Raw genomic sequence first — 15,795 nt, forward strand, 5'->3', positions numbered from 1 at the left:
GATTCCCATTCTTAATTACTTTCTGAATTGTTGTATTGATTCAGACTGAACGTTGATCATCCACTGTGTAGATCAGTGAAACAAATTCCTACTTTAATACCTCAAACTTTAATCACTGTATACAGCAGAACATGAAATATGTACAAGCATTAAGGGCGCCTTTTACAAAGGTGCGCTAGCGTTTTTCACGCACGTACCGGCTATAGCGCTATAGCGCGCGCTAACCAAAAAACTACCGCCTGCTCAAGAGAAGGCGGTAGCAGCTAGCGCACGCGGCATTTTAGCGTGCACTATTCTGCGCGTTAAGGCCCTAACGCACCTTTGTTAAAGGAGCCCTAAGACTTATATGTAAAAGTGCCAAACTGAATAAGCATTTTAAGGGCTCCTTTCACGAAGCCGCGTTAGCGGCTTTATCGCACGCACCTTTGTAGCGCGCGCTAACCCCCGCGCTAGCCGAAAAACTACCGCCTGCTCAGGAGGAGGAGGTAGCGGTTAGCGCGGCCGGCAAAGTAGTGCACGCTATTACGCACGTTAAACCGCTAACGCGGCTTCGTAAAAGAAGCCCTAAGTTTTGAAAACCAACACACACTCTATCGGCAACATGTGAAAATTACTTAGCACGGGCCAAAACTCAGAATATAGCACAAGAGTTAATTAATTCAGGGTGGTAAGTGCCCGCCTGCAAAGCCCTGCTATTTCTTTTTCAGGAGTTAAGTTTCGAGGGCTCTTCTACCTCCGCAAAATTCTCCACAGCAACATCTACTACAAAAACACTAGTATCGTGCACACTCGGCGTTCACGTTATGAATTAATGAACTCTTCTGCTATATTCTGAGTTTTGTGCTAAGTAATTTTCACACGTTGCTGAAAGATTGTTCCTCATTATGTTGCCGATAGAGTGTGTGGCAGTTTCCAAAACTTAGGGCTCCTTTTACAAAGGTGCACTAGCGTTTGTAGCGCACACACCGGATTAGCGTGCGCTACCTGAAAAACTACCGCCTGCTCAAGAGGAGACGGTAGCGGCTAGCGCGCACGCTCTTCCGCGCGTTAAGGCCCTAACGCACCTTTGTGAAAGGAGCCCTTAAAATGCTTATTCAGTTTGGTACTTTTACATATAAGTCTTAGGGCTTCTTTTACAAAAGGTGCGTTAGGGCCTTAATGCGCAGAATAGCACAAGCTAAAATGCCGCGTGCGCTAGCTGCTACCGCCTTCTCTTGAGCAGGCGGTAGTTTTTTGGTTAGCGCGTGCTATAGCGCGCACTAATCCGGTACGTGCGCGAAAAACGCTAGCACACCTTTGTAAAAGGCGCCCTTAATGCTTGTACATATTTCATGTTCTGCTGTATACAGTGATTAAAGTTTGAGGTATTAAAGTAGGAATTTGTTTCACTGATCTACACAGTGGATGATCAACGTTCAGTCTGAATCAATACAACAATTCAGAAAGTAATTAAGAATGGGAATCCCAACAAATTGTGCACGCCCCTTTATTCAGTGCTTTGTGGACGCCACATTTATGAGTGATTAGTCATTTTAAGATAAGCATTTTCCAACGCTGCACTGCCTGATGGTGCAGTTTTCCTCTTGGCAGGGAGTTACGGTTTGGCCATGTCTAGGATTTGCCTGGGTAACTCAAGGACATTCATGAGATGTGCATTCAGTTATTTAACTCACCTTACAATTTTAGGGCCTCTTTTATCAAGCTGCACGAGAGATTTTTAGCGTGAGCCGGCATGGTAAATGTTCCGATGCTCTGTATGTCTGTCTCTTTCTCTCTCCCTGCCCCCTTTCTTTCTTTATGTTTGTCTTTATTTCTGTCTTTCTCCCTTCCTTTTACTTTTATTTCTGTCTCTCTCCCTTCCTTTTACCTCCCCCTTGTCCAGCAGCACCCCTTCCCTGCACCCCCTGTCCAGCAGTAGCACTTCTCCCTTCCTTTTACCTCCCCCTGTCTAGAAGCACCCCTTCCCTGCTCTCCCTGTCCATCAGTAGCCCTTCTCCCTTCCTTTTACCTCCCCCCTGTCCAGCAGCACCCCTTCCCTGCTCCCCTTGTCCAGCAGCAGCCCTTCTCCCTTCATTTTATCTCCCCCCTGTCCAGCAGCCCCCCTTCTCCCTTCCTTTTAACTTCCCCCTGTCTAGCAGCACCCCTTCTCTGTTCCCCCAGTCCATCAAGTAGCCCTTCTCCCTTCCTTTTAACTCCCCCCTGTCCAGCAGCACCCCTTCTCCCTTCCTTTTATCTCCCCCCTGTCTAGCAGCACCCCTTCCCTTCTCCCCCTGTCCTGCAGTAGCCGTTCTCCCTTCCTTTTATCTCCCCTGTCCAGCAGCACCCCTTCCCTGCTCCCCTTGTCCAGCATCTGCTAGGTCGAGCAGCCTTGGGTCTTTTGCTAGGCCAGCTTGGATCGCATTATTGAAGTGGGCCGGCCTAGCAAATGGCCCGCGGCTGCTTGTTGAAACTGTGGCTGCTGCCGCTGCTGGTCCAGGGGTGAGAAGAAGAGGTGTCCTGGCAGCGGCATCTAGTAAGAAGGCAGGAAGTGAATCGGCATCGGAGATCGGGGCAGGAAATCAGCTGAGGCCAGCATCAGAGATCGGGCCAGGAAATAAGCTGAGGCAGACACTGCGCATGCACGGGCACGGCGCCACAGATCATGGACCCACCAAGTTTAAAGTGTGCATGCGTGCTAAGGGTTTTATTTTAGTGGATAACAGTACTGTATGAGACAATTATATGAGAGTAATATGATAATTATCCCCCAAATTCTATTTAAAAGTGCTAAAAATTGCAGACACAATTTAATTGAATAAGCTAATTAGTGCCAATATTTGGCTTTTTAGCAAGCAATTTTTGTGCTAATTAGAATTAATTACACATGCAAATAAAGGGGCATGGAAATGGGCGGGTTATAGTCAGATCATGGGCATAAGAACATAAGAACATAAGAAATGCCTCTACTGGGTCAGACCATGAGGTCCATCGTGCCCAGCAGTCCGCTCACGCGGCGGCCCAACAGGTCCAGGACCTGTGCAGTAATCCTCTATCTATACCCCTCTATTCCCTTTTCCAGCAGAAAGTTGTCCAATTCCCTCTTGAACCCTAGTACCGTACTCTGCCCTATCACGCCCTCTGGAAGCGCATTCCAGGTGTCCACCACACGCTGGGTAAAGAAGAACTTCCTAGCATTCGTTCTGAATCTGTCCCCTTTCAACTTTTCCGAATGCCCTCTTGTTCTTTTATTTTTTGAAAGTGTGAAGATTCTGTCCCTCTCTACTCTCTCTATGCCCTTCATGATCTTGTAAGTCTCTATCATATCTCCTCTAAGTCTTCTCTTCTCCAGGGAAAAAAGATTGGTGGAATTACTTTAAGTTACACATTTAATTATAGAATAAGGTAATCTGTGCTGAAATTTAGACACACAAAAATGCACTCCAAAAACTGCCACAAACCTAAACTAGCAACAACAAAAAAAGGCAGACCTAGTCAAATCAAGGTTCATTAAGGGGGCGCTCAGGGTCACAGACTATGCACACCGCACAAACCATGTGCAACCTAATGTGAATAGTATCAAAATAAAGGGTGCTCTCAGTGTGAACCACCAGTGATAGGAGTCCAGCTCCAACACTTCACTTTTTAGGTAGAGGTAATGAACCCCCACCCTCACACCATCATTGAGCACCCTGAGTGTGCTGAAAATCAAAGTGAAAATATCCACCAATCAAACCAGTAAATCAACAGGTGAGTAAACCAATGAAACCTGAGCAACCCCTAAACGAACCCTGCCAGCCGAAACCCCAAAAAGATACAACCAAAAGATCAAAATGCAAAATACAAAACAACAAATAGTGTACTTATCTGCAAAATGAAAAATCGCATAGCTGAAACGCAAGAAGAATACGCCAGGCAAGCAGGTTCAACTGCGCTGGTTTCGGGGCGGAGCCCTTCTTCAGGAACCTAAACACCCGACTGCAACAAAACGCTAGGGTCGGCTGGAGGGCGGGGTGCCCGAGCGGTCCCGCACTCGCGCTCAAAAGCGAACGAGGAAGCAACGTCATGCATACAACAACCAATCACACGAGAACACAAACACCATTCGCACTAGGACCCAGAAAACCCTCAAAAACCATGCAGGAATTAAAAACAAGACACAGAAAAAAACAAAACAAAACAAAAAGCAGCTAGATAATAGTATTCCATTCTACACTTTCATCAAGACCATTGGGGCAAACAGACTGTAATTGAAAAATCCAATATTGCTCCCGAAGGTTCAGATGGGTCTGTCTGTCGCCCCTGAAGTCCCAGGGGACTTGCTCCAGCACATACTATTCACATTAGGTTGCACGTGGTTTGTGCGCTGTGCTTAGTCTGTGACCCTGAGTGCCCCCTTAATGAACCTTGATTTGACTAGGAAATTTAGACACAGGCATTTGCACCACATTTTCCTTGGTGCAAATGACCACACCTAAATTTTTTCAGCACCATACTCGTATATAGAATTTAGCCCTATATGACTTTTCTTCAATAGTGGCATCCTTCTTACCACTCTCCCATACATATCATGTTTGTGGATATTTCTCTTTAAGGAGTCCTCTGGGAGCCCTGCAGATTTTACCTGGCCTCTGCGATTAAAGCTGCAACTTTGCTGCACCACCCCCAATTTTAAGAATAAAGGTTGAGGGCTCTCACTTACTTTGGAGGGAACATTCTGGGGGTAATCTTGAAACTGCTGGACAGTCAACATTTCCCCCAGTCTTAGTCAGAGGCTGTCTGTCTTTTACATTTCCACCGGCCTCATAGTGACCTTTTTCAACAGTTTTCTTAACTCACAGCTACTGGCTTTGGAGGAAATATCTGATGCAGACAGTATCTTGGTGGTATTAAATTGTCTTCACTTTACAATGATAAACCACAGCACCAGAATGGGGTTGGAGAGGTTGTAAACCTATGTAATGTTATATTGTAACACTGTGAATGTCAAACTGTAACCCATTCTGAGCTCTCTGGGGAGGATAGGCTATATAAATAAATAAATAAAATTCCAAAAAATATATATATATTTTATTTTGGGGGAGGGGGGTTGTTTAAAAATGATCAGCCTCGGGAGTATATGTAGGAGGATTGATTATAGTATAATTGTGTCTGCATTGAAACCCATCAGAAAATGCTAACTCTGTATTGTAACACCTTTACGGAAGCTCATGTACACCACGTTGAATTGAATCCCCAGTCATTAGTAGCAGTATAGAAGCTTTCAATAAACAATGAATAACATCTGTATAAGTTGATCCTAGTCTTCAGTATTTGGCCTGTTTCACCAGTGTAGCATCCTTCTTTGCACTCTTTGCATTGAATAATATACACCACATTAGAAGATGAACAAGTGAAAGATCCCCTGATGTTGAATGTTTTTAGAATATGCTCCTAATATGGCTAGAGAATTGTGAAAGAATTAAGGGGGGGGGGGGGGTCAGGATTCACTGAGTTTATTAGGTATCTCAACCTCGGGTCAGGATTTGGCATTCTTTTTTGTGTGGATATGATCTGGGTATTGAAGGAGGCTTCGATAAGGAAGAGAAACTGAAGCATGATTGAAAGAAGAGAGGTGGTGGTATGTGTGTATATGTGTGTGATGGTGGTGGTGATGGGGAGATAGTAAAGTTTTAAAGCCTCTCTGAGAAGTAATGTCCTAGGTTATTGAAGAATTTAGCAAGTGGTGGGAGTCCAGTGGATCCATGTTCTGCATGGATAATTGGAGCATCACCATCTGAATGTGTCTCATCTAATGTAAACTATTATTTGTACATCTTTGGCTTTGGGGAAATTCCTTAGTGCACTTAAGCAGGCATTAGTGTGAAGTTGCTTATTTTGCCAGTAACAGAGGTGAGTAATACAGACTAATCTCTAATTTGCCATTATTGGGGAAGATGGTAGAGTCTTATGTAACTGTCCAATAGCCAGACTGGAAGAAGATCGGATGTTTGATCCGGGCCAGTTGGGCTTTCGCCCAAGGTACAGTGCCAAAACAGTTCTGGTAGCTTTGTTGGAAGAGATACATCATTGCTTGGACTGACATGGATCTGGTTTGCTAGTATTGCTTGATATTTCCACAGCCTTTGATATGTTGAATCATACCAAAGCTGAGGCAGGTGGGAGTTAAGAGGTTTAGCTTTGATTAATGTAACCTAAAGAGTTAAATGTTACTCTTTTTTGCCTGTGGGCTCAGCACTGAGCTACCAGTTAGAGAGGAAAGTTGCATAAGGAAAGAAGTTGTATAACAGAGAGAGCGCATTGGCTCATGGCGACTGAAGGGACAAAGGCTACAGGCGGGTGCATGCTTTGTGGTTGCTTGGGTACAGGGAAAGCATCCTAATGCTGCTGAACAGACAGTTGGAAGGGAGGACTGAGAGAAAATGGATGTATGAGTTGAGCTGTTTGGCTGTGTCCTATATAAAAGATTTTTGAGTTTGTGCTGTGAGGTGAGGAAATGATTAGTAAAGTATGATGATTTTGAAGCTAGTTAAATGTGAGCTGTACATCTGAATAGTGTGTGGGTTGTCTTGAATAAAAAAGGCTCTTTAAATAAATGTCAGAGCACATGAATAAAAGACATTGTTTGGGAAATGTGTATGTGGAACATGCGGGAGTGTGTGAAAAACATTATCCCTGAGTAGATTCAGATTGGAGACCACCAATTATTACACTTTATTTTGGGATAGCTAGTTAGGGAAAGTGAACCTAGTGCCCAAGTAGAGAGTGTACTCATCTCTAGTTAGGATTTAGGATCTCTTTCTGAGTTTTAAAGGCAGGGAGCAGGAGGAAGAGATCATCACTGTGGTGCTGAAGAATTTTAGGCCAGCCAACGAGAAGAAGTAGCAGAGTATTGTATTGATATGAAATACCTGAGGCAGAAAAATGAGGGAAACAAAGAAGAAAGTTAGAAGTAGTACATAAGAAAATTTTTTCTGTAGTCGCACCTTCCCTTTGGAATGCAATGCCACTTTATCTCCGCAATGAAAATTCCCTAAATAAATTTAATACAAATCTTAAAACATTTCTTTTTAAAGATGCGTATCAATAAAGGGGGGGGGGGGGAAGCTTTTAAGAAGCGACAGCCCCGTCTCCCTCTTGTTACTTCCTATCCCTCTACCCCTCTTTTTTATTTTTATTTACACATTATAATTAAAACTTCCCTATCCCCTAGCACCTTTCATCTCTAATAAGTCTTAATCTGTCTTAGTTCTAGTTTTACCCTCCTTTTATTTTATTTCAACTAAGGGCTTACTAAGGTGCGCTAGCGGTTTTGCCCAGATGTGGCCATAGGCAAGCTTAAAATGGCCCTAGGTGTCTCCCCAGGGCTGCGATAGGCGCCTGAAATGTAGGCCATTGAAATGCTAGCCTACATTTCAATTAGACACAGCCGCTAAACTAATCACAACAAGAAAATCTTCCTGCTATGATCAGTTGAGCGGCTGGGCAGAGAACCTCCAAGCCCCACTACAAGCCGCCCGACAGGCGGGATGTCCACTCCCTTCCCCAGCCACCCCTAAACCCCCCCTATACACACACCTAGGCCAACTGGAGTCTTAGGCCTACTTCCCAGTGCATTCTGGGATGCACTGGGAGAGGCCTAAGACTCCAAGGGGACTTAGGCACCTGGACCAATCAGGGCCTTATGCCCCTCCCCAGTGCATCCCAAGATGCATCAGGAAGGGGAAGGCCCACCATTCTGAAGAAGCAGCCTGCCGGTCAGAGGGAGTAGGTATTCCCTTCAGCTGTCCTTTCTGTTAAAGGTATGGGGGGTCCAGGTGGGCTTTGTGGGATGGGGGTTAAGAGGGGTGCCAGCAGGAGAGAGCGGGCATCTCTCCTGTTGGGGGAGGTGCCGGCAGGAGGGAGTGGGCATCATTCCTGCTGTGGATTGTTTAGGGGCTTGTGGCAGGGAGGAGTGGACATCCCTTCTGCTGGGGATGTTGGGGGGTTGCCGGCAGGAGGGAGTGGGCATCCCTCCTGCCAGGGATTGTTTATGGGTTTGCGGCAGGAGGGATTAGGCATCCTCCTGCTGCAGACAGTGTGTGTGTGGGGAGGTTCGGGGGCGGTGGAAGGAGGGAGTGGGCATCCCTCCTGCTGGCCGACTTCCCTGCTGCTGCTGCTCAGCTGATCGTGGCAGGGAGATTACCTTGCCGCGATCCACTCAGTGGCAATGCGATTCTCTAAACTGCATCTGTGATATGGATGCCGGTTAGAGAATCGGGGTGGCGATTTTGTACAGGACTCCCGTATGTGATTCTCAAAAGCTGCTTAGGCGGCTGCTGAGTCCAGGCCTCCTTTACAGAATCAGGTCCTTGGTGCATATTTTAAAGAGCTCCCCATAAATAGATAATTTATTCATCTAGTTTAGACCTGTCAGCAGACTGCATGGTTAGTGATGCATGAATACCAGTCAATTAATCTGGCTGAAATGTTCTTTAGTAGATTGACGACATAAGATATTCAGGCAGGTAAACCTATATATTCAACAGGAAATGTTACAGTGCTGGAAGACAGGTGTGTATTTAGAGGTAGAGTTTCAATTTCTGATGATAACATGTTAAGACCTTATGCAGTGAAGTTTGTTTTTCTAAAGGTATTGATCAGAAACATCTGTAGTCCATTCTGCATTATCTTTTAGGAATTGGTTTAACATACAAAACGCAGTTCTTGTGACGTAGTGCTTCATTTGATTTAGTAGTTAAGAATCCAGTAACTGGAGCCAAGATGCTGTTACCATTAATGTTTGCCATTCCCAAGGGTGCACATTTATTTTCAGAGTACTTTGCCGCTGCCTTACAGTATATAATACCAGATAAGCATACTCTAAAAGCTCGACGGGACTTTGCTGCCATTCGTAAACTGCTTAAATGTCAACTAAATGATAGCTTGGCATAGACTTTTGATCATCTTTTATTGTATGCCGTGGCTCCGTTTATGTGTTGCATCATACATTTTAAAACTTCCTGGAAATAATGAGTGTATTTCGCAGTAGCACCATAGGCTTAAAAAGGCAATTGCCTTTACTTCAAAAGTGTAGCATCGGTATAAATGTACGTGCTCGCTAGGGTCAGCTGGAAGGTATACAGTAGATCCTAATCCAATTGGAATCACCATCTTGTTTGTCACAGAGAGGCCGCCGCTATTAGCTGAAAGAAGCAGGCTTCTCTCAGTAGAAAATTGCCACTAACAGACAAATAGCTAGGAGTGATGGTATACTCCTCCATTCTGTCTCGAGTTTATACAGGCTGCCAGGCCTCTTCGCAACTAATGCATCATTTTAACTGGGAACTAAGTCTGGTTTCTTAAGTGCCCAATCAGCTGTGCTGCCTTTTCCCTGATAAGTTACGTCTTGGATAAAGTGGTGCGGTTGCCATGTTAGTTCACTTTAAAGATAATAAATAGAAACAAATCACAATAAAGGAAAATAAAGTAATGGCTTCTTTTATTGGACTACCTTAATACATTTTTTTTGACTAGATGGGTGTCCTGACAGGACTTAACAAGGATCTGGGTTTCCTATCACATTACATATCATAAAATTATACTGCTTTGTCCCCTTCTAATTACTCGTCTACCTCTCCTTATTTCTCCCTGTTCTTTTCCCTGCTGCCCCTTACCCCTCATCCCTAGCTCTTCCATGAGACAGTCATTAGAATGCTTTCATGTTTCATTTCTATATTTTGATATTGACATTTTGCTCATCCCTGACCTGAGGAAGAAGGTTCTGCTTTTCAAAGCTTGTCAAAAAATGTAACTCAATAGAAAAAAAGGTACCACCCTATTTTCCTTTTTTTTTTTGTTCGTTTTATTTTGGTTTATTGCCTGATATAGCAGGGATTACTGGTACTTTGATGCTACACATGCAGCCAATGTTCCAATGGTTCTGAATATGGATTAAATTTTAATTCTGAACCTAGTCTGCTGATCCCATAACTTGAGAGCAGTAACCTTCCACTGTCTGGCAGTTAAAACAATGTAAGACTTCAGACAAATCCCTATAACATTAACATTAACCCTTTCATTTGCCTTGTCCTTCCCATGTTACTGCAGCTATTTCACTGCAAATGTATGCAGAAGTACTAATTGCCACAGGCAGATTTTGACCCAAATATTTAACGCTTGGCATAATCCAAGAACTAACATTGAATATCTGAGTCTTAAGTGGCCGCTGAAAGTTGTTCAGACTGGTGTCTGAAGTGGAAACATAAACATAGAGAAACATGATGGTAGATAAAGGCCAAATGGCTCATCCAGTTTGCCCATCCACTGTACTCATTATCTCTTCCTCTCTCTAAGACAGGGGTGTCAAAGTCCCTCGAGGGCCGCAATCCAGTCGGGTTTACAGGATTTCCCCAATGAATATGCATGAGATCTATTAGCATACAATGAAAGCAGTGCATGCAAATAGATCTCATGCATATTCATTTGGGAAATCCTGAAAACCTGACTGGATTGCGGCCCTTGAGGAGGGACTTTGACACCCCTGCTCTAAGAGATCCCATGTGTCTATCCCACACTTTCTTGAATTCAGACACAGTCTTTGTCTCCTCCGAGCATCTACCACCCTGTCTGTAAAAAAAGTATTTCCTTAGATTACTCCTAAGCCTATCACTTCTTAACTTCATCCTATGTCCCCTCATTTCAGAGCTTCCTTTCAGATGAAAGAAACTCGACTCATGCACATTTGCGCCACGTGGGAATTTAAACGTCTCTATCGTATCTCCCCTCTCCCGCCTTTTCTCCAAAGTATACATATTGAGATCTTTAAGTCTGTCCCCAAATGCCTTATGACGAAGATCACACACCATTTTAGTAGCTTTCCTCTGGATCGACTCCAACCTTTTTATATCTTTTTGAAGGTGCAGTATCCAGAATTGCACACAATATTCTAAATGAGGTCCCACCAGAGTCTTATACAGGGGCATCAATACCTCCTTTTTCCTACTGGCCATACCTCTCTCTATGCATCCTAGCATCCTTCTAGTTTTCGCCGTCACCCTTTCAACCTGTTTGGCCACCTTAAGATCATCACATACAATCATACCCAAGTCCCGCTCTTCTGTCATGCACATAAGTTCTTCATCCCCTACACTGTACTGTTCCCTCGAGTTTTTACAGCCCAAATGCATTAAATTTTAGCTGTCAAATGTCAGACCATTCTTCAAGCTTATTCACACTATCCAGGATGTCTGCTCTATTGCAGGTTTTGGTATCATCTGCAAAGAGGCAAATCTTACCCGACAGCCCTTCAGCAATAGCGTTTATAAAAATGTTAAAAGGAGCAGGTCCAAGAACAGAACCTTGAGGTACACCACTGATAACACCCCTTTCATCAGAGCGATCTCCATTGACCACTAACCTCTGTCGCCTTCCACTCAACTAGTTGCTGACCCAGCCCGTCATTTTGGGACACATCCCGAGGGCACCCAGTTTATTTATTAGACACCTGTATGGAACACTGTCAAAGGCTTTGCTAAAATCTAAATACATCAAATCTAGCACACTCCCTCAATCCAATTCTCTGGTCACTCAATCAAAGAAATTGATCAGATTTGTCTGAAAAGACCTATCTTTAGTGAAGGAGTGGAAGAGTATGCTAGTGGTTCATGCAGTGAGCTGAGACACTGGAGAATTGGCCTTGATTCCCATTGTATCTCCTGTAACTCTGGGCAAGTCACTTACCCAGCCATTACCCCAAATGCAAAGCTTAGATTGTGAGCCTACTGGGGACAGAGAAAGTACCAGCATGCAATAATTGTAAACTGCTCTGATTGTACCTCAAAAGGGTGGTGTATCAAATTCCATTGCCCTGACCCAGTTTAAATGCTCAGATAAATTTATGATAGCCATTTAGCTTAGAGGATTGAAAATCACTGCTAAACAGATATGTTCTGACTCTACTCAGTTTCCACACCCAGATTGCCCTGGCACTAACTGCCTGTGCCACAGGATTTAACAGGGTAGGAGCTTTCCCTCCCAGTTAATAATAATAATAATAGCTTTATTTATATCCCGTCATACCTATTCAGTTCAAGACGGTTTACAGTGAAGCAGTGAGTAAAGTGGTTACAAGGTATACAGGAACATATGCTGAGTTTTTCTACCACGGCCTGGCGAGATAACTGCTCCAACGCTCATAGATAAATGTCAGAATAGTTACCTTGCTGGACCATGGTAAAGACCTCTACTGTGACTTAATAAAAGGAGCCCACAGTTGTCAACATTGACAATCACTGACAAAAGCTATTTTACCACTGATTTGTGCTAGTTTAACATAGCTCTCCTTTTATGCAGTGAGACCTAGTTTTTAATAATGAGGGTTAACAGTAAAATGAAAACTTCCCTTAGGGCTAGATTCACTAAGCAAACTGATTGTGTACCGATCGGTTTGTGAGCCCTTTGCGACCTGATTTCCCTCTGACCTGATTCACTAACCTATGTACCGATCTGATTCCGATCCTTGCATTCAAATGAGGGGGATCGGCATGCAAAGCAGGAAAGACGTGATTCACTAAACTTTCTTCTGGCACACTGACTGGCCGCCCTGCTCAGCCCCGATTCAGCCCTGATTCTCCTGCCTTTTGCCGCCCCTATGCTCTCCTGCTCTGCCTCCCCTCCCTGCAGCGTGAGCCCGTGAGTTTTAACCCATTTTAAACCTGCGGGTTAAAACCACGGGCTCGTGAGTAAAAAAGTAAAATTTAAAAAAAAAAAAAAAAGCATGGACTGCAAACGCATGCGCAGACCATCTACAGGCAAAGTAGATGGTCTACACATGCGCCTGGATCGTTCTTCAGCGATCCGTGTGATTGGTTGGGGGGCGTGCCTCCGATCGGCCTGCTTTGCATGCAGGCATGTTCTGAATCGGTCGCCCGGCCTCGAATTGCCCACGGATCGGATCCGTGGGCTTAGTGAATCTAGCCCTTAATCTCTTCATAAGCTTCACCAGTTTGCTTCAGGTGATCTATTACTTCTAATACATTGTCTAATGACCTAAACTGTCTGTGAAGTACATCACTCGAAAGATTGTCTGTCCCCTGTTATCATTTCACATCCTGTCAATTCAGAACAGAAAGTTTGTCTCACTCTTAAAAGGCTTTTTTCTCCTGTGAGCTCATTTATTGTCTCTTCTAATGCGGACATGATGGAGCAGAACTGGGGCGTGATGGGTTGGGGATGGGTGGGATTGGGCGGGCCTGCGGGGTGGGTCTAGGATCTAGATGTTCCAGACAGAAAATCTGGTAAACCTATGAATAGGCATCCTGCTGAACCAGTCAAACTGTATCAAACAAAAAGCAACCCCCCCTAAAAAAAAAAGCAGGGCTCTTGGGCTGGCGATTCTCCAAACCCCTAAAGGCCCTGAAAGCACTGATCTGAATTTGATTGGCTGAGCAGCATCTGCCTGTTGCCTTCTCGAACAATCAAATTCAGAGCAGTGCCCTCAGGACCTTTAGGGGGCGGGGCGAATCCCCTGAAGGCCCTGACTACATGTCACTGCTAGTGAAGCAAGGTTCTGCTGCTGTGACTCTCAAATGAACCGAATTATAGGTATTTACAGTTCAGTATTACACTCTAAAAGCATATTTGCAATGTCTGGTGTTGCTTTACAGGTACCTCGTAGCTGAAATTAAGAAAAGAGAAGGATTCCAGCTGATAATGGAGGTAGGTGATATGTGCAGATTAGTGTAATAACTATCTGAAATTTTCTTTACCTAAAAGAAACATGTAAAGAGAAGAAATGCAGTGGAATTACCTCATTTACAACATGGTGGATGTCCTCTTAATGCAGGGATCTCAAAGTCCCTCAATGAGGGCCGCAATCCTGAAAACCCAACTGGATTGCGGCCCTCAAGGAGGGACTTTGAGATCCCTGTCTTAATGCCTGCCCTTTGACATCTTAGCGGGACCAGCTGTAGGAGCTGCCTTTAGATTCTCAGATATATTAAGAAGGCAATACTTTGAAGATGGTGCTTTAATATGCTAAAATTGAAAATTGTATGCATTATATGCAATATTGAACCACTTTTGAAAGGCAAAGTGCCATTTGCTAAGGTTTTCTCCTTCAAAAAAGGGCTCCTTTACATTAGTGTGTGCTGAATGAGAAGAAGCCCAAGGGAATTGAATGGGCTTCTTCCCATCCAGTACGCCATTAATGTGTAGTGCTGCTATGTAAAAGGATCCCAAATTGTCAAATTTTACTTTATGCAGTTATGTATTTTACCCGATAGTTCTCTTTTACTCTTATGTCTTCAGGGCCGGCTCAAGGGACTGTGGCACCCTAGGCCTACTTTTGTTTTTGTGTCACCTCCCACCCCTGCAATTGGTATCTCTCCTTCCTCCCCCCCTCCCAAAAAACACTGTGGTTGTATTTTCCCCTCTCTCAAGTCTCCTCCTCCTGCCGGACCAGATGAAGCACTGGCTCAGCGTAGGGTTACCAGATGTCCGAATTTCCCTGGACATGTCCTCCTTATGTCCAGGGGAAGGGGGGGGGGGGGGCGGCGGCTTTTCAAAACTCGGCACTTTGTCCGGGTTTTGAAAAGTTACCTCTAATCTTGTCGGGCAGGGAGGAAGTCCACCATAGTGCCGCTTCCCGCTGCCTGCTCTCTACGAGCAGGAAGACATCCGCATATGCGCAGATGCTCTCCGGCCCAACGAGATTTCAAGGAAGCTTTTCAAAACCCGAATAAAGTGCCGGGTTTTGAAAAGGCGTCCAGACTAGAGGTCTGCACAGGAACGGGGATCGCGGGGATCCCGCGGGTCCCGCGGGGATCCCGCGGGTTCCCCCCCTGGCCCACGGGACTCCCACGGGGACGCCCCCTGGCCCACGGGACTCCCACGGGGATGCCCCCCTGACCCACGGGACTCCCACGGGGACGCCCCCTTGCCCACGGGACTCCCACGGGGATGAAAACAACCTACCTAAATTCTGGCGATGCAAGCATGCAGCTTACAAGTCTGGCGTCGCGTCGGGAAATAGCCATGTTGAGCAGTGAGCTCAGCACGTACACAGATGAAAGCCTTGCTTGCTGATTGGTCCGGCGGCCCCGCCCCACCGTGCCGCCGGACCAATCAGCAAGCAAGGCTTTCATCTGTGTACGTGCTGAGCTCACTGCTCAGCATGGCTATTTCCCGACGCGGGCATTAGGCTGTTTTTTGTCATTTCGGGTGGGGGATGGCAGCGGCAGCAGCAGCCTGAAAAAGAAATCATCCTGGCCGGGTTCGGTGTCATGCTCCGGAGCTTCTACAGCCTTCCTATCTCCCTCTCCCTTCTACCTGCGGCTCTCTTCGGCAACTCAGCAGCAACGATCGACACAAGCTTCTGGCGTCGGGGCCTACCCTCTGCGAGTCCCGCTTGTTTCAACTTCCTTTTTCCACAAAGGTGGGACTCGTAGAGGGAAGGCCTCGATGTCGGCAGCTTGTCTTGATCACCGCTGCTGACGAGTTGCTTAAGAGAGCCGCGGAGCAGGGGGGTGTTGCCAGGTGCAGGTAGAAGGGAGAGGGCCAGATGCAGGACTCGTGGGTGAGGGAGGAGAAGAGAGAGGGGAGAGAAACAAAAGGAAATATTTCATACTGGGCTGGGCCGGAGTGGAGAGAGGGTGGAAAGATTCTGGCTACAGGTTGCAGTAACAAAGGAAAAGGGGGGAAAGCTGAAAATGGAGATAGTGACACAAAGAAGAGAAAGGGTAAGCAGGACCTTCTGAATAAGGATAGAGATACAGAGGGGACATGAAGAGGAGGTGAAATAGAGACATAGAAGTAATGCTGAAAAAGTGTGTGTGGGGG

The 15,795-nt window shown here is 45.4% G+C and overlaps 1 protein-coding gene across 18 annotated transcripts in view; it reads left to right on the forward strand.

The window, feature by feature from the left end:
• GADL1 (glutamate decarboxylase like 1) overlaps window positions 1-15,795 on the forward strand; it is a 426,028-nt gene that overhangs the window by 349,280 nt on the left and 60,953 nt on the right. For all 18 annotated transcript variants that reach the window (XM_033930116.1, XM_033930120.1, XM_033930121.1 and 15 more), the window contains one exon: window positions 13,623-13,674. In XM_033930116.1, coding sequence (XP_033786007.1) covers window positions 13,623-13,674 — 52 coding nt within the window. The remainder of the gene's footprint in view (window positions 1-13,622; window positions 13,675-15,795) is intronic.

The sequence above is a fragment of the Geotrypetes seraphini genome, chromosome 2, assembly GCF_902459505.1.
Source record: "Geotrypetes seraphini chromosome 2, aGeoSer1.1, whole genome shotgun sequence".
Classification (NCBI taxonomy): Eukaryota; Metazoa; Chordata; class Amphibia; order Gymnophiona; family Dermophiidae; genus Geotrypetes; species Geotrypetes seraphini.